Source organism: Petaurus breviceps, unplaced genomic scaffold (genome assembly GCF_028583685.1).
Source record: "Petaurus breviceps papuanus isolate PSGF00001 unplaced genomic scaffold, PetGlider_PUasm1.0 91133, whole genome shotgun sequence".
NCBI lineage: Eukaryota > Metazoa > Chordata > Mammalia > Diprotodontia > Petauridae > Petaurus > Petaurus breviceps.
Window position 1 is genome coordinate 12,431,246 of NW_027187419.1, and position 19,382 is coordinate 12,450,627.

At 37.8% G+C, this 19,382-nt stretch overlaps 1 protein-coding gene across 1 annotated transcript in view; it reads left to right on the forward strand.

Annotated features, from left to right (window-relative positions):
• Nucleotides 1-19,145, forward strand: part of POGLUT3 (protein O-glucosyltransferase 3) — a 32,874-nt gene extending 13,729 nt beyond the window's left edge. Inside the window, 5 exon segments of the mRNA XM_069079853.1 lie at nt 6,304-6,576; nt 15,433-15,545; nt 15,547-15,616; nt 16,920-17,016; nt 19,021-19,145. Coding sequence (XP_068935954.1) covers nt 6,304-6,576; nt 15,433-15,545; nt 15,547-15,616; nt 16,920-17,016; nt 19,021-19,145 — 678 coding nt within the window.
• Nucleotides 19,146-19,382: the final 237 nt, after the last annotated feature.

The following is a 19,382-nucleotide window of genomic DNA, read 5'->3' on the forward strand; positions in this document are numbered from 1 at the left end:
TTTTCCCCTGAACAAGGTAAACGATATATGTCTGACTGATTAAAGTAAGCTTGTTAACCCATTTTGAGTTGCTTTCCTTTAACAAAGCAGATCCAAGAACCTGTATGGGCGGCAAACCCTGAGGACGCTTGGGGTGCTTGCTGCTACAATATGTTACAAAGTGAGGGCTTCTACTCTGAAGCCAAGGTGGGCAAATGAGAAGGTGAGTCAATGGGTAGTGATAGACATGAAAAAAACTGAGCATCAATTATATATTAAACAGATATATTTCTTTTTTTATTTGTTGAATAATAATTTATTTTTTCCAATTACATGTAAAAACAATTTTGAACATTCATTTTTTAAAATTTTGAATTTCAAGTTCTATCCCTCACTCTATCACCTTCTTCCTCCCTGACATGGGAAGCAAATTGATATAGATTATACATGTGCAATCATGCAAAACATAATTCCATATCAGTCATGTTGTGAAAGAAGACACAGACCCCCCAAAAAAAGAACACAAAAAAATAAAATGTATAACAGTATGCTTTTATCTGCATTCAGAATCCATCAATTCTTTCTCTGGAGCCAGATAGCATTTTTTCAAATGTATATGTATACATATATATGGAAAGAGAACTATACATAACCATTTACAATTCCTTATACATAAGATGATCTCTTATACTATCCTCTTAGCTGTTCTTGAAATGTTGGATGATCATTATTAAGTTGAGAATAAAAAAAGAAAATTGTTTAAAAATACTAATGGTCAAGGACCTGTGCTGTCTGGTTAGAAGACAATCAAATATTTTCACTTTAACCCATTTGTAATTTGAGGAAACAGCAATAGTGGTGACCTGATACCCTTAGAAACTGCCTAACAAACATGCATTATGAGAATCTTTCCCCCTGGTCTTTTGGGGGAGTAGGAGGTCAGTACATATTAAATACAGTGGTCACTGCTAAGCAGTCCCACATAATCACAATGAAAGTCTACTAACTCTAAGTCAAAAGAGAAGGAGTGTATATAAGGAGTTTTCAGGAACATGCCTTACACCAAGCAAACTATCTATAAATGATGGATAATAAAGCACTGTAGGATCAGCTCCCTACAAAAGCCACATGCAAGAAGAGTATGCCCTTCTGCTGGAAAAGTCAAGAAATCCCATAGTGACAGGCTACATTGATACCACAGCTCTCCATGAAATCAGACATTTATCAGAAGTCCACTGAACTGATTGGTAAGCCCAATGTGTGAGGCCTGAAATTACTCACAACTTCAAAACAGATCTGCACTTCCCATGTGCAGCATTTGGTGTTTTACAGTAGGCAAGAGAAGCCTGTCTGGTTAGCCTCCTATTTGAGGACACCAAGGTACACATTACCTATGCCAAATGTGTCACAATCATGCCAAAAGATAGCCACTTAGCATAATACATGGAAAACATACTTAAATTCTACTATGATGGGAAGTATTTGTCATTTTCAAGACAAAAAATAATCTCTTCTTCCTGTTATTGGTAGTAACATTCAATAATTTTCCCCATGAGGTTAAAAAGTACCTAAGTGCTAGAGAAAGGGAAGGCCCAGAGTAGACATTATTTTAGTTTCATTTATTTTAATAGCAAACTTGCAGGAATAGCACAGAAGACAGCAACATTAAAAACATGGACATATATGATTGTGAATGGAAAAAATTGGCAGAATCAGGTATTAGCCATTTCTTCCTGCTTCATTTATGTGTGAATTTTGAATATAAACATTCAAGTTTATAGGATATAAAGTAGTAATATAGCAAAAAATATTTCCATGAACAAGTTTCAATGATTCAACTTTATAAAAATTATAAACAAATACGTTAAATTTTCTGGACATTTGGATTTTTTTAAACAAAAAAAATTTCTTATTGGTGGTAACTAGTGTTTGCATTATTTTTTAACATGATAGATTCCAACCAATCACTATACTTTTCTACCTGCATTGTCCTACAGGCAAGTCCAAGCCTTTAATGTTGCCTTTCTTCTGTGCTATTTCTGAAAGTCTGTTATTAAAATATGTTAAACTAAAATAAAAAGTCTATTCTGGTCCTTCTCTATCTCTAGCACTGACTTCTATGAACATTTTAAATTCTATGCTTATAATTTATTTTTCAAATGAGAGGTTTTCAAGTTTTATGATTTAAATGGCCCCAAATATTACTATGTGTGTTAGCACTAACCTGAATGTCTATTTGTCTACATAGTCACCGCATTATTCACTTTTAAAACAATTTTAGACATGCGAAGTATAAAAAGCACTATCTCAAATCCAATTCTGTTCCATGATATTAACCCACAAGGCTGATTAGAATTCACATTCCTTCAATTTGCAGCAAATTGAAACTATGAAAATGAAAAAGAGAAAATGAGTAGCATTTTCTCTTTGATGAGGTTAAAATTGCTTATGCCTCTTTTCATCACATGATCTGATTACTTTGTGCTGGTTGTAAATTCAATTTCATGGCAGAAGTGACTTATGTAGGAAAGATTTGTAGGAATATTCTGAGTATTTCATAATACGTATTTTTAGTGATTCAATTAAATTTCTCTATATATACTTTGAAGTATGGATCCCAAGTGATACATCCAAAAGGTAAGTAGTAAATACAAAAAAGTCAACTTTTGTCTTTCCTCTAGGAATTTCAAGTAAATCTCCAGTGGATTTAAACACTTCATATCACATTATTTTTGTACATATACTTTTCACTATTCAATTATTTGTCCCTTCTTGTTCTTTAGGCAATTATTAAAGTTCATTTACTTTAGCTGAGTTCTTTCACAGCTGAATAGGGTTTTTGGTATGAAAATCTGAAAAACTGAGAATCCGGTCTTCAAATATTTTTAACAGGATATGTAACTGCTATATTATTGTTCCTAGCTGTAGAGATAGAGAACTTTTTCTTCCTATCAAAATCCACTGAACCACAGACAAAATCAGTTGAGGATTAGCAAGATAGCTATTTAATTTTCTGACAGTGAGAGAGGGAAAAGAGGGATAAATAAGAAAGGTGAAGGAATAAGCATTTATTAATCACCAACTATGTGCCAAGCACATTACAAATGTTATCTAATTGGGAGAAACATAAAAGGATGGAAGTGTGTACAGTGGAGAGGGCACTGAATTTGGAGTCCCAGGGCATGGGTTTGAACCCTAGCTCTGACATTACTACCTGCATAACTTTGGGCACATCACTTAACCTCTCTTGGTCTCAGTTTCCTCATCTCTAAAATGAGGTTATAAGGCACTAGATTCTATGAAAGGTTAAACACACTTGATTTTTTTAAAATTAAGAATGGGGAACATAAAGCTTTATTGAATAGTCATCTTCAACTTGTTCAAATAATGTTTGACATAGACATTATCACAGCCCCTCCATCTAGTTTTATGAGTTGCTGTGTCTTCCTATTAGAATGTGTGATCCTTGAGAGCTAATTTTTTCTTGCCGCATATATAATAAGCACTTAATAAGTGCTTCTCAATTAACTGACTTATTGATATATCCTTTCAAGTAATTGTTGCATTGATGTGATTACTGTTCTCAGAGATATAACTGGAAAGAGGGTGAAGGAAACAGTATGGATGCAATGACATGGCATGAAGATGGTGGGAGAGTAGTGTGGTTGGAGCTAGAGAAGGCAACTATCCACCAACCAGAAGTCTAGGGTCCCCAGGGGGTGCTAGAATGCCAAATATAGAGGCTGGAACAAGGAGCACAGAAGCATGAAGATGGCCAAACTGAGTCTGGGTTAGAAAAGATTAATGCTCACCAATACCAATGGATACCAGCAGAGGAGTTAGGCCCATAGTCCACCTAGGAATGGGGGTAAAGAGAATGGGACTTAGTCAGTGGAAGGGGCCTAAAATTAATGGTGGGAGGGTCTGAGAAAATTTCCATTTAGAAATACTGTATATCAATACTCCAGTATAAAGTCAATTCCAGAAGTTAGTAGGGACATTGTCAATCTAGAACTAAGCAGCCCGCTATGGAAGAAATACTGGATTTGAAGTCAGAAACAGGGTTTTGCTTTTGCTACCTATTAGTCACTATAGTAGATGGTGAGACAGATTTCAAGTCAGGAAGACCTGGGTTCAAGTCCTGTTTCTTGACACATATCACCTATGTAATGTCTGGGCAAGTCACTTAATGCCTCTGAGCCTCAGTTTCTAACACTTGTCCTACCTATTTCATAGGGTTGTTGGGAAAGTCTAATACTATCATATATACAAAGTACTCTGAAATAATAAAGTGCTTTATAAAAGAAAGTCATTTTTATGACCTGAGTTTTGCCATGTGCCATGGTACACCCTCTCCCATGTAGTTAGTGGATGTGGCAGGAATATCTTCAATATGTGCCTTCACAGGTACCTTTGAATATGACTTAATCACATGTGGCTAAAAGGTGGTATGTGGATGGGGTGCTGGACTTCAGGTAAGAAGGACCTGAGTCTGAAACCTACCTCAGATACTTATTAGCTGAGGGACCTTAGGCAAGTCCCTTGACTTCTCTCTGCATCAGTTTCTTTATCTGTAAAATGAAGATAATAACAGTTCCAGCTTCACTGGGGTTATTGTGATTACTAAACTGGAATATATGTAAAATCCTTTGTTAACCTTAAAGTTTTATACAATATTACATGTTATTAATATGGGCCTACAATTATACAGCAAAACCAGAACAAGAGAGGTTATCATAATCATATCTGGCTAATAATTCATATTTACATAGACCTTTAAAAGGTATAATGTGCCTTCCACATAGTAACTTTGTGAGGTGGATAGTGTAAATATTACTACCCCCCCTTTTAAAGATGAAGAGACTGAGGTCCAGAGAAGAAGAGTGACTTCCTCAATATGATATCAGTAGAAAGATTCAGAGCCAGGATTTGAACCAAGGAATTCTAGATATCAAATCTAAAACTCATGACTTCAGCATGGTGCCTCTCAGAATATACACGGTATTAGCCCAGTAGTGTAATACAAAGTGCAGTTATATACTTTGGGTATGTATAGCCACTGCATTCAAGGAGCTTATAACCTAGAGCATCTAAAATTTAAGTCAGGTCACTACCTTTCCTAGAAAAGTCAGAGACTAGGGAAGACAAGTCAATAAGCATTTAAGAAGCATCTAATATGGGTCAGGCATTGTGAAAAGCCCTGGGGATACCAAGGAACACAAAAACATGGTCTTTGCCCTCAAGGAGCTCACATTCTAACTTGGGGACAACTTGTGAACAACTACGTAAAAAACAAGATATAATGCAGAGTGGATGGAAGAGAGTCTGAGAAGAGAGGGCATTAGCTGCTAGGGAAAGCCTTCCCGGAGCAGGGGGCCTTGAATGAAGTCAGGAGAACAAAGACACAGAAATTTTGAATTTGTACCTCATCCATCTGAGATAAGACAACAGGGAGGGTACAAAGCTCTTAGCTCAGAAGAGCTCTAAGCAGAGCTCATAGTCAAAGTTGCATAGGAAGCACAAATCTAAGAGTAAATAGGCAAAGTCATTCTGGACAACTCTCCCAGACAGAGTTTGTTTTGTGGCAGTCCTTGTGTTTCTTCAAAGGGAGAAAACTGTCAGAATTGGATTTTGGACCAGACGAGTATATGAACTTTCCTGATGGGCCAGTGCATTACCAGTTACTGAGCTGGTAAAGGTTATATTTGTGTAATCATGACCATGGACTTCATAACTATCTAGAATGCCTCACAGTACCTGGAAATGGGGACTACTTTAAAAGTAGATGACCATTTTAGAAACCGGTATGATCCGAGGAGGCTTCCTCCTTCCTCCACTGATCTGTACATGCTAAATTCCTTCTCTACCATTTGATACTCACAATCTCATAGTAAGATATTCACTCCTTTCTTACCTCTTAAAATTAAAATAAACTCTTGAAAAGGTAACTTTTTGAGCATTAGTGTATGAAAGCTGTGTGAATTAGTGTATGAATTAGTGTATGAAATTAGTGTGAATTCATGAATGAAAGCTGTACCTAAGATTAGGTTTTGAGAGAGTTAGTTGTCTTGAGAGGCTGAGTTATGCTACTGCCTGAAGGGTAGCAGTGAGGGGTTGGGACAGATTAAAAAAAATGTAGGGAGAAGCTGAGGGCTCTTGGGGGTTCAGCTACTTAACAGTTTACCTAAAGATTGGCACTGCCTGGAGATTCCTAATGTTCCACAAGAAATTACCTTAAGTCCAAGGTGAGAATAAAAGAAAGGCTATTACAATACCTTACATACAAGATTATGACATTTTAAGAAAGAGTCTTGTCTCCCTTAGGATCAGTGTGAGTACTATGAATACCCAGAAGACAACTCTCAGACCTGGCAGAAAACTCTTTCATGTCCAATCAAGGAGATTCAGATTGTAAAGGGCTTTGCTTCCTTCCCTAGCACTGATCTTCAGCAGGTGCTAAATGAAGTCCCAGCAAGGTTTGGGGACAAGATTATTCACTACACTGTTTCCAATAAGTATGTCTACTATCAGTCTATAGGGAAGGACACTAGGTTCAAAAAACTCCCTGATGAAATGTTGCTATCACTAGCAAGAAAGGTATAAGAATTACTTCTAAGAACAATTATGTTTCATTTCATTTTTAAATGGAAATAAAATACAACATATATGTCCATTAAGCTTAGCAGAGCACTTTCCTCATAACAATAGTGAGTTAGGAAAGGCAGTTCTCATCATCTCCAATTTTACAGATGAGGAAACTGAAGCTTAGAAAGGAAAAGTGACCTTTTTAATGTCACAAAGCAATTCAATGTCAAAAAACAAGATATGAACCCAGTTCTCTCCTTATTCCAAGTCAATTCAACTACACAAGCACTTTTAAACATTTATGAGTGTATCACTGTGCCAGGGATAAAAGGACAAAAGTGACAAGCAAGTCTTGCTCTCAAAGGACTTGCATTCCTAACACTGTTGGGTCAAACTTTCCTTCTGGGTCAATGCCTGGCTTGACTCTGCCCCAATTCCTTTATAATGACTTTGCATTTTGCTACTCTCTTCTGATACCCTCTGCTCCCACTGAGTACATAGGCACTAGCCAAGTGACCAGTGATGGAGGCAAGAGGATAAGGATCTATATACCCTTCACATTTCTCCTTTCCACTTCCCATTCTTTCCTTGCATTCTCTTTTGCTGCCTGATCCTTTTCAATCTCCTATTTTCTTCTCCCTTCCCCACCTGAGGCCCCCTCCACATAGTCACACATGCTATTCCATCCCTTACCATTTCTCAAACTCTCATTCATTCCAGATTGCAAAGCTCCTTTGCTAAAATTAAAACACTAAGTTCCCTTGGAATAGTCCTTTAGATTACTGCTGCTCATTTTAAAAAAATTATTTGTTATCTACCTATTTCATTTAGAACTGATTATGTTTCTATAATTTATTCCTAACACTGTTGGGTCAAACTTTCCTTCTGGGTCAATGCCTGGCTTGACCCTGCCCCAATTCCTTTATAATGACTTTGCATTTTGCTACTCTCTTCTGATACCCTCTGCTCCCACTGAGTACATAGGCACTAGCCAAGTGACCAGTGATGGAGGCAAGAGGATAAGGATCTATTTATTCATTCATTTCATAGAATGAAGTTCAACAGATATGTGAAATTCAAGGAAGAAGAGATTACTTATATCTGGGAAGATCAGGGAAACGTTTTCTCTGGGATAGGGACTATGCATCAATGTGTACCATTTTTAATTCCATGGCTCCAAACTATCATGTCAAGTTAAAAAAAAATGGGTATGAGCCACTGATGCATGGGTGAGATGACCTCTCAAGGTCATCCTATCTTGTTACATGGTTTCCTAATGTCAAACAATATAAAAATGTCTAGCCTCACCTTCTTGTCCCCTCCATGACTTACTTTGTTAAATGCTGAGCTCTTTCAAAGATGTTTAAGAAAGTTAAAGATGTTTACTTCATCTTGGTACCTGAGACTTGAAGGTCTTCTCCTAACTAATATTAATATTTTTATTATATACATTTATGTTTATTTGCCAGATTTAAAATTTTATATCAATATTGGAGATTGCCTACTCAAGCGTCAAAAACCCAATAAGATCCCATATAGCTATATCTATTATTTCACTCTGTGGCTCAGCGGATTTAAGAGATATCCTTCCAATATGTGGTATTAACCATTCAACAATTGAAACACTGAAAAGTGTTACTAATGATATCCTTTCTGTCCAAAGAAATACAAGTAAATTTGAATTCATTCTATTGGAAAAAGCTTGGAGGTAGATGTTGAGATTGATATTTTTAGAGGGAATTTATACATATATGTGAGGCAAAAAAAAAATCTCTTTTAACAAACGATTAGAAGAATAGTCTCTCAAACACCAGAGTATTTTTTTTTATCAAATAAATGCTTCATTAACTTCTAGTTTACATCATTCATTTCTGTAAGATTTTGAGTTACAAATTTTTTCCCCATCTTTCCCCTACCCACCACCCCAAAATAGTGATGCCACTGCATATCCCCTCCTCCAATCTGCTCTCTCCCATATCTTCTCCCATACCCCCTCCGACTTTCCAGTAGGGCATGGTAGATCTCTATGCCCCAGTGCCTGTATATCTTATTTCCCAGTTACATGTAAAATAGTATTAATAATAGTATATACATATATATATATATATATTTTAAACATTTGATTTTAAAACTTTGAATTCTAGATTCATTCCCTTTCTCCCTTGTCACCCACCATTAGTGGGAAGATAAGCAATTCAGTACAGATTGTATATGTGTAGCTATGCAAAAAATTTTCATAGTGGATATATTGTAAAAGACTGACTATATTTCCCTCCCTCCTATTCCACCTCCCACTTATTCTATTCCCTACTTTGATCCTGTCCCTTTTGAAAAGTGGGTGCTTCCAACTTCTCTTCCCCTAAGCCTATTCTCTCTTCCATCATCCCCCCTCTCATCCCCTTCCCCCCTACTTTCCTGTAAGGTGAGATACCCTATTTAGTTTGTCTGTCATTCCCTCCTTAAGCCAAATTCAATGAGAATAAGGTTGACCCATTCCCTTTTGACTTACTGTTCTTCCCCTCCATTGTAACCATTTTCCCTTGCTTTTTCTATATGAGATAGTTTACCCCATTCTATCTCTCCCCATCTCCTCTCATCATATTTCTCACCTCTTAATTTCACTTTTAAGTATCATCCCTTCCTATCTATGTATACCTGTACACATATATACACACATTCACATATGTATTCATATGCCCATATACCCTCCTATATAAACAGATATATGTATTGTATACATACACACACATATATATGTATACATATATACATACACACACATATATATGTATACATATATACATACACACACACACATATATATATACACATTTCTATTCCCTTCAACTATTCTCATACTGAGAAAAGTTTCATAAGTTACAATTATCATTTTTCCATGTAGGGATGTAAATAGTTCAACTTTGATAAGTTCCTTATGATTTCTTTTCCCTGTTTACCTTCTCATGTTTCTCTTGCTTCTTGTGTCTAAATGTCAAATTTTCTATTCAACTCTGGTTTTTTCATCAAGAATGCTTGAAAGTCCTCTATTCCACTGAATGACCATATTTTCCCCTGAAACATGATACTCAGTTTTGCTGGGTAGGTGATTCTTGGTTTTAATCCTAGCTCCTTTGACCTCTGGAATATCCTATTCCAGGCCCTTCAATCCCTCAGTGTAGAAGCTGCCAGATCCTATGTTATCCTGATTGTGTTTCCACAATATTCAAATTGTTTCTTCCTGGTTGCTTATAATATTTTCTCCTTGATGTGGGAACTCTGGAACCTGGCTATAACATTTCTAAGAGTGTTCTTTTGGGATTTTTTTTCAGGAGGTGATTGGTGGATTCTTTCAACCTCTATTTTGCCCTCTGGTCCTAAAACATCAGGGCAATTTTCCTTGAGAATTTCTTGAAGGATGATTTTGAGGTTCTTTTTTTGATCATGGCATTCAGGTAGATCAATAATTTTTAAATTCTCTCTCCTGGATCTATTTTTCAGGTCAGTGGTTTTTCCAATGAGATATTTCACATTGCCTTCTATTTTTTCATTTGTTTGGATCTGTTTAGTAGTATCTTGATTTCTCATAAAGTCACTAGCTTCCATTTGCTCCAGTCTAATTCTGAAGGAATGATTCTCTTCAGTGAACTTTTGAGATTCTTTTTCCATCTGGCAAATTTGGCTTTTTAAGGCATTCTTCTCCTCATTGGTTTTTTGAGCCTCTTTTGCCATTTCAGTTAGTCTATTTTTTTTTAAAGCAATTGGGGTTAAGTAACTTGCTCAAGGTTACACAGCCAGTTATTTCTGGGTGTGGTGCTGAGTATCTGAGCCCAGATTTGATCCAGGTCATCCCAACACTGGAGCCGCTGCTCTTACTCACTGAGCCACCTGGCCGCCCCTAAGCAATTGGGGTTAAGTAACTTGCTCAAGGTTACATGGCCAGGTGTTTCTGGGTGGGTGCTAAGTGTCTGAGCCTGGGATTCGATCTCCAGGTCGTCCTGACACTGGAGCCAGTGCTCTTACTTGCTGTGCTACCTGGCTGCCCCAAGTTAGTCTATTTTTAAGGTGTTATTTTCTTCAGTCAGGTTGTTGACTCTCTTTTCATGATTTTCTTGCATCATTCTCATTTCTCTTCCCAATTTTTCCTCTACGTCTCTTATTTGGCTTTCAAAATCCTTCTTAAGCTCCTCTATGGCCTGTAACCAGTTTATTTTTTCTTGGAAGCTTTTGGTGCAGGAGTTCTGACTTCATTGTCTTCCTTCTGTTCCATGCTTTGATTCTTTTTGTCCCCAAAAAAGAAATCTAAAGTCAGACCACTGTGCTTGCTTTGCTTCCTTTGCTTGTTCATATTGCCACTCAATTACTTGACTTTTGAGCTTTTTGCCACAGTAGAACTCTGCTACCGGAGAGGGAAGCTTTGTCCATTACTGGGGTTTTCTCAGCTGCCGGAGCTATTAGTTGGCTGCCCTCTCTGAAGCCTCCACACACTCTGGCAAACTGGTCATGCACCCCAGGACCTCCACCCTAGACAGTGATCCAGATCCAAGCAGGTTAAAGCAAAAGCAATTACCCCTCAGACTGGTCACTTGGTCCCCCTACAACCTGCAGGCCAGGAGCTCTGAAGCAGCCATTTGGCGGCAGCTATATGGCCACCAAGTTTCAGCCACTTCTCCATCTAGGGGGTAAAGGCTGGACCGCACTCCCAAACTCCCTGTTCCCAAAGTCCATACTGCACTGACCTCTCACTTTGTCCTTAGCATCTATGGGTTGATAATTCTGGAAATTGCCACAGCTGCTGGTGATCTGAAGTCCCTCCAGCCAGCGGCTGGTTGTGGCTGCTCCAAGGCTAAAACCGTGGGCTCACACAGGGCTTGGCTTGGCTCCCAGAGTGCTGTGCTGGCCCCTTCCTGCCGGCCTGCTGGGCTGTCTTCAGTGGGAGGTTAGCTTCTCTCTGTTATTTTGTGGGTTCTGTAGCTACAAAGTTTGTTTAGAGTCATTTTTACATGAATTGGAGGAGGTGGAATTGGGAGCCACGCAGAAGTTCTATTTCTACTTCACCATCTTGATGTCTCTGCCCCCCGACTATAAGCTTTATTGCTATAGACTTCCATTCAGCACGGAGTTTGCAAAATACTAGCTTTCCAAAGTGTTCACTACTAGAAAAAATGTGAAATTAAACATTTTAAAAAATTAAAAATGTTTTTCTTGATCATGAGTCCTTTATGTCAGAATAAAAATATTACTTGTTTTTTAACTTGAAAGTATCAGTGGCAAATAGACTGTATCTAATATTATTGAGGTAGTGTCAACTTTAGGAGATGAGTTGGTAACAAAAAATATTTCATCCTTGAGATGACAGTGAAAGAATTTAAGACTGTATCAGTTACGTAGAAATAAGAATATTCATAACTATTCTATTCTCCTTTCTTCACCTTCCAAACCATCCAGGCCCTGTCTGGAACAATAAAACAAAAAAAGCTTTTTTTCAGAGGCAGAGATAGCAGAGAAGAATGTCTTCAGTTAGTACAATTGTCCAAGGGAAATCTAGAACTACTCAATGTAAGAATTACTGGATGTTTCTTTTTCCAAGAAAAGGAAAAAGAACTGGGAAGAGCTCAGTTAGTGGATTTCTTTGACTTTTTAAAGTATGATTGATGCCTTCCTCGTGGATCTGATTTGCTTCAAAAAGACAACCAAGTAGCTCAGGACCACTAGCTATGTGATTTTAGGCAAATCAGCTAACCTCCTTGTGCCTTGCTTTCCTTATCTATATATATAAACTTAATAATACCTGCCCTACTTAACTTATAGACTTGTCAAGATCAACTGAAATGACAAATAGGAAAATGCATAGTCAAAGTAAAAACACATAAAAATTCAAGTTATTATTATTATTATACAAAGCAGGCTACCAGATCTTTTTTTGGAGGCAACTGGAGTTAGATGACTTGCCAAGGGTCACAAAGCTAGTAAGTGTCAGAAGCCAAATCTTTCTAACATAAAGTATGCCTGTCTTTATATCTGAGCCTAGTTCTGACATATATTATTTACTTAGAAAATAAACAGGCAAAGAACTTGGCTTGTTAGAAAACTATTTGTCACTAGTAGTTGAAGAACTAATCTTGAAGTCTTGACTATGAGTATTAAAGCATGGAGAAATGACAGTATATTTCTAGAGGTGTAATCCTCAGGTTTTGAAGCAGTGATAAAATCAAGGTAGGGAAGGGAGGAAAGGAGTGGAAGAAGGACTGGACTTACTCTGATATGTACTAAAGGAGAGAACTAAGATCGACAAATAAAGGTTGCAGGAGAGCAGATTTCTTCTTACTTTCTAATTAGAGCTATCTCAAAATAAAGTGGATTGTCTTGTAAGGTACTGTGTTCTCCATCACTAGAGGTTTTTAGACAGACTAGAGATCATGTGTTGGCAGCTAGAGGCACACTAGATAGAGTGATGGGCCTGGAGTCCTGCAGACCCAAGTTTTTCCATTACTGTCCCTAAACACTAGCTGATTGACTTTGGGCAAGTCACTTAACCTTTCTTGACTTCAATTTTCTCAGCTGTAAAATGTCAAAAACACAAAACAAACAAAACCCTAACAGGATTCCTGTGGGAATCAAATGAGATCACATATGTAAAGTGCTTTGCAAACTTTAAAGTGCTACCTAAATGCTAGTATACTGTGCAGGGGATTCATCCATCAGAAAAAGTATTGGATAATACATCAGCAATGCAATATTCACAATGCCTACGGTAATTACAGATATGCTGATGTAGTTATCAATCACAAAATATATCAGGCTTTCTATATGGGGGAATAAGCTAGAATATTTATTAAAATACCAAAAGACTGAGTCCCAAAACCAGAAAGTCAAAGCCATCAGAGTAGTTATGAAATTGGCACAGGTAGATAAAGTAGAAAGCATCCACATTCTCAAGCCTTTAAAACAGAACAGGCTACCTCAGGCAAAGGTCCTCCTCTCCCCACTCACAGCAACCACCCAGCGTCCAGGAAGCGGCTCCCAGCAGCTCCGACCCCTGGCAGTCCTCAGCAGGAGTCCTTAGCAGAAATTCTGGCTGACTCAAAAAGGGGTTCGTGCTTCCGCTGCCTCTGCTGCTGCTGCTGTCGCCACCACTGCTAGCCACTGCAGGAACTCTAGCTTGGCTTCCGCTTCCTCTTGCTCCGCCCCTTCCTGCTACGTCAGCAAGTCCAATGGGGCATGGAAGAATTTTAAATCCCATAACCCTTACAGATAAGATACTCTCTGAGTTTCCTTTCTAGTTCTAGGATTCTATAGGCTCATGGAAATAATTTCCTATGGCTTGCCTATGATCCTGAGATATTTATCTAGACTTAACAAGATTTAGAGCTAAAATAGATCCAAGAAATAAAAATCTTATTTGACAGCTAAGGAAAGTTAAGGCCCTCCACAAGTAATCTATTACAATTGCCTTGGAGACTTCACTTCCCTTGATGAAAAGAACTGCCATGGGAAATAGCCTGAAATAGAAGCTTTTTAGAAAAACTTTTTCCTAATATTTATAGTGCTTCCTGTGAAATAATGAAAATAATAATGACACATTCATATGAGATTTGTAAATTTCTTCACAACAGCCTCATGGCATAGTGTAATATTATTATTAATTATTCCTATTTTACATGGGAAGAGACAGAAGAGAAATTAAGTGATTTGCCCCTGGTCATTATAGCTAGTAAACTTCAGAGAAACAGGAATCAAATTCAGGTCCCCTTGACACTAAGTCTAAGACTTTCTTCATTATACTATACTGCTCAGTCAGTTCATAATTTCTGAAAAACGACCACTTACAGCAGGATTAAGCTCACTCCCCTTTGCATCTGTGCTACCTAGTTTCAGCTCCAAGGAACAAGACGGACAGATGCCCCTTCCCACCCCCAGCTTTTCTGCCTCCTTTTGTGTGTTTTCTTCTTCAACTAGAGGATAAGCTCCTGAGGGCAAGGACTTCTTTTTTGTTAACTGTATCCCTGGTGCTGAGTATGTAGCCTGACACATGCTGTTGATGTTCAGTCCTGTTAGACTCTTCCTGACCCCATGAATGAGGATACCAATGCGGTCCATGAGGTTTTGTTGGCAAACATACCAAAGTGGTTTGCCATTACCTTCTCCAGTGGATTAAAGCAAAAAGAGATTAAGTGACTTGTCCAGGGTCACACAGCTAGTTTCTGAGGTCATATTTGAACTCAGGTCTTCCTTTATCTAGGCCCAGCATCTGCTGAGTCACCTAGTTGCCTCCTTATCTGGGACATGATAAGAGATTACTAAATGTTTATCGGTTTAAATTGGATTCAACTGCCATGGAACTATTTGGCAGTGTGATGAAGCCTGTAGACCCCTTCAGAGAATAATGTGGTTTTAAAAAGAAGCAACGAAAATGGAAGGAAATGCTAGATTTCAGTTAGAGATTAGTGAAAAGGAAGATAAATTTTTTTTTCCTATCCAATTTTTTCTGACCTCTCCCCATCCCCATTTAAAAGGTACCTCACAATATCTGATACAAAGAGAACAGAAGAGAATCAGCCTGGTGCTGAGGCAAGAATGATGGACTTTGAAGTTAAGGAACCTACCTAGTTTTACATACCACCTTTTCCTTGTGACCTTGGCCTGGATTTCATCTCTCTAGGTTTTACCTTTCTTATCTAGAAAACCAGTGTTTTGGACTAGATGACCACCTCTTGCTTTGAGTTCTAAAGAACTCAATGAAAGAAAAACTAAGTTAAGATGATTTGCAATGTTTTTTTTGTTTTTGTTTTGCTTTTAATGTGAAAGCAATAGCAAAGAGGTAGAACATAAAGAAAATGACAAAATGCTGTTCTTTTAAATATTTTCTAGTACAAATAGCAAATGAATGTGGATGGCATGGCAGCTGCTTATAGACACCCATATCTCATGGTGGGCGACAGTCTGGTTCTAAAGCAGGACTCCCCAAACTATGAGCACTTCCACACCATGGAAACATTACGTTCCAGTTAACAGAAATCTTAATGATTTATTAGAAACAGTTCAATGGGCGAAGGTGAGTCAAGCAAAATCTGAATTTCTCTAAGCAATGAAAAATTAATGTAAGTTATTGTTTGATTAATCTGTTATTGTTTCTATCACACAGAAGCCATCAAATTACAGAATTGATAGAACAAAAACAAAATAGGCTATTTTATGAAAAATGCCCCCATAGAAATAACCAAAGAATCATAACTAGGGTTGTTTTGTATATCCATGGACATGACCACAATCTTGTCCAATTTTATATAAAATCCTCATCACAAAGTATACTATAATGCAATCCCAGAATATCAGTGTTGGAATATATTTCAAAGGCTGTCTAATTCAATCCATCTCTGAGCAGAAACGCCCTCTAACATCCCCACAAACTGTACTGTGGCCTCCAGTTGATGAACTGCAGTAATGGGAACTCATCCCTTCCTGAAGCAATTCATTTCGTTCTTTTATCAATCAATAAGCACTTATTAAGCACCTACTATGTGCCAGGCATTGTGCTGTACTAAGTGCTGTGGATGCAAAGAGGCAAGAGACAGTCCTTGCCCACAAGAAACTTACAATCTAATGGATCTAATTAGCTATTCAGAAGTTTTCCCTTACATTGAATTCAGATATGGTTCTCTGGAACTTCTATCCACTGATCCTTATTCTTTCCTCTTGGGCTAAGCAAAACCAGTCTAATTCCATTTCCATCTGACAGTCCTTCAGATATTTGTAGACAATAATCATGTCCCCTTATAAATCTTTTCTAGGTTAAATATCCTCATTCCCTTCAATTGATCCTTATATGACACAGTCTCCAGGAGCCTTATCACTCTGGTGGCTCTTCTCTGGAACACATTCCAATTGGTCAATGCCCTTCTCAAACAGAAAAAGATCTATATATGAGGGTCACTAACCTGTCTTTACCCGTCAGTGAAGCTGGCCAACAAAATAGCTTCTGAGTAGCCAAATTGCTGTGACTGTTGGAACAGTTTTATTTTCCTCCTTCCCAGGTTCATTGTTCAGTTACACTTCCAGGAATTCCTCTCCCCTATTCTGTTCTAATCCAGTTTAGAAGGCTAACAAGTCATTTAAGAGTCTACCATGTACAAGGTGCTGTGCTAGCAGCTGCAGGTATAAAGATAAAATAAAAAGTAGTCCCTGCCTTCAGGGAGTTTCCATTAAACAGCTAAGTCTATCACACACACACACACACACACACACACACACACACACCCTTCTCCTAGTCTCTTTCTAGTTCATAAAAGTGAGAGTGGAAAAAGCTGAAATTTATGAATTATTTATTCTTAGTAATTATTCTCTTCTAAATTTCTCAGGAAAACAATGAAGAAACTAAGATCGCAAAAGAAGGTCAATTAGTTGCTAGAGAGTTGCTTTAGTCCCACAGACTCTACTGCTACTATTACAGAGTACTTCAAGGAGATACAGAATGGACATTTGGTGAGGCAGCAGGTAGTAATGCAAAGAGCACTGATATCTGGCAGCCTGGACCAAGGAACAAATATAGTCTCTGCCATGTTACCTTTGTAACCTTGGACAAATCACTTGGACTTGCCAGGGTTTCTTTTCCTCATCTGAGATTCTTTACCTTTTTTTTTTTTTTTTTTTTTTGCATCTTGGACCCCTTTGGCAATCTGATGAACTGAATGGTTTTAAATGCATACAATACATGGGATTACAAAAGAAACCAATTGTGCTGAAATAATTATTTAAAAAAATTATTTTAAGTTCACAGTTTTCAGGTTAAGAATCTCTGGGATGATATTTTAGATTCCCTCTAGTTCTAAACTGTATCAAAATAATTTAAATTTAAATTCCACTTTGTCAGATCACATATTTGGGTGATCGCTGCTTTCCTTGATGGACTACAGTGTCAGTCTATGGAACCATGATAGTGTCAGTCCAGTACAGAAAGGCAAGCTGTTGGCAATGAATATGTACCCTTTGTCATCTCTGCTAAGTATTGTGACAATAGTGTTTTGTTTCTTTATGAATCAGGATGAAAGATAGCTCTTTCTTGACTGTCAACTTTAACAAAATAATTTTTGACATCCCAGCTTAGACTTTGCCCTTTAGGCTTTGATTTCTTCCTCTATAAAATAAAACTACTGGACATGATGATTCCTTCTAGCTCTAACTACCTAGGACTGTGGTTTTCCTATCGCAATGAGCATTTATTAAACACCTAATATGTGCCAGGTACTATGCTGGGCAATAAAGATAGAAATATGAATGAATGAAACAATCTCTGCTCTCATGGTAAGAATTCATTATTTTTTTCTATTTGAATTTATTAACATTTGGTTTAATGCCAAAGATTATTAAATCCTTTACTGAAGTAACAAGGAATGGAGTGACATTTCACAATTTTGTACAGTTGTCAGAGAAAAGGACGTCACAGGATAATGACCCTTTCTTCTTAATAGGGCCATGCAGAGCAAAGACTAGGGGTAGATACAATAAACAGCCTCCTACATGACAATACACAGTGAAACTGAAAAATATACATATATTTAAAATAAATGTACCTCTTTCTAATGCCAGGAAATGTTTCTCCTTATGGCATAGTGTTTATTTGGAAAGCAAGTCAAGGTCCATGTGTTGGCTTCCAGCAAACAATAACAGAGGAGATATTTCCAGTGGGGGAGGGACAGGGACAGGGACAGGAAAAGGAAGGCAGGAATTTTTAAACTTTGTCTAAGACATGTAGATGCCAAAGGAGGCTCCATGTTGTGGCCTGTTTTGAAGAACTCCACGCTCTGCTTTGGATTACCCGGTAGGGGAATGAGGCAGTTCCCTTATAGTTTATAGGAAAGGATCTTGGATTTGGAGTCAGAGGACTTACATCCAATCTCTGGCTCTGACCCCTTAAGAACAGGCAAGTCACCTGACTTCTCTGAGCCTCAGCTTCTTCATCCATAAAACAAAGGGGGCTGGACCTCAGAGGCCCCTTTTCCAGCTGTTAAATCCATGATCCTGTGATCCTTGGCCTGAGGGCTTGGTGGTTCTAAGGACTTTAATTCAGTTTCCAATTGTGTTAGCCTGTGTTGTGTATTTCACTAAAGTAAATCCTACATGAAAGGGTAGTTAATAGACATGGAGGTTTCATTTGTTCTAGATAAGGAAACACATCAGAGAGGTGAGCTTTTTCAGTTGCTTTCTCTAAGTCAGGGGTGGCAGGTAGTGGTTAGGATTCTCTTATTGGCTAGTTTGTCAAACAGCATACTATTGTATTTCACAAGTAAAGCTGGAACTTAACACTACTGATAAAAAAGAAGAATAACTCTATACTATCATAAATAGTATGGTGAAATATAGCAAATAGGACGGTACTATAAGACACAGAGCTGAAGAAGTGAGAAGGGGAAAACCTGTTGAATGCAACTGTATTTTAGCTGCCATCAAACACCTCTATGTTTCAGAAATATGCTGTGCTTCAATCCAGCAAGGCTGAAATCTGTGATGGGATGGAGTTTATTCCTCCCGCAAAAGAGCTGTCTTGCTACTGCCAAAGGAGAAAGTCACTGAAGAGCGAGCTTTAAAGATGTCCCAGAAACATAGTTCTAAGTGTCCCAGCTACATCTTTTATAGGAGCATTAAAATAGAATTGAAGTTATAAAAACAGGAGAATTTCTAGTGGTTAAGTTAACTTAACCTAGTGGTTAACTTAAGTTGGTGGCAGAAAGCGATGTGTTACAGTAGAAATAGGACTGGGCTTACAGTCAGGAGACTGGGATTTCAAAACTTGCTCTGTGAACATGTATCACCTTAGCTCATGG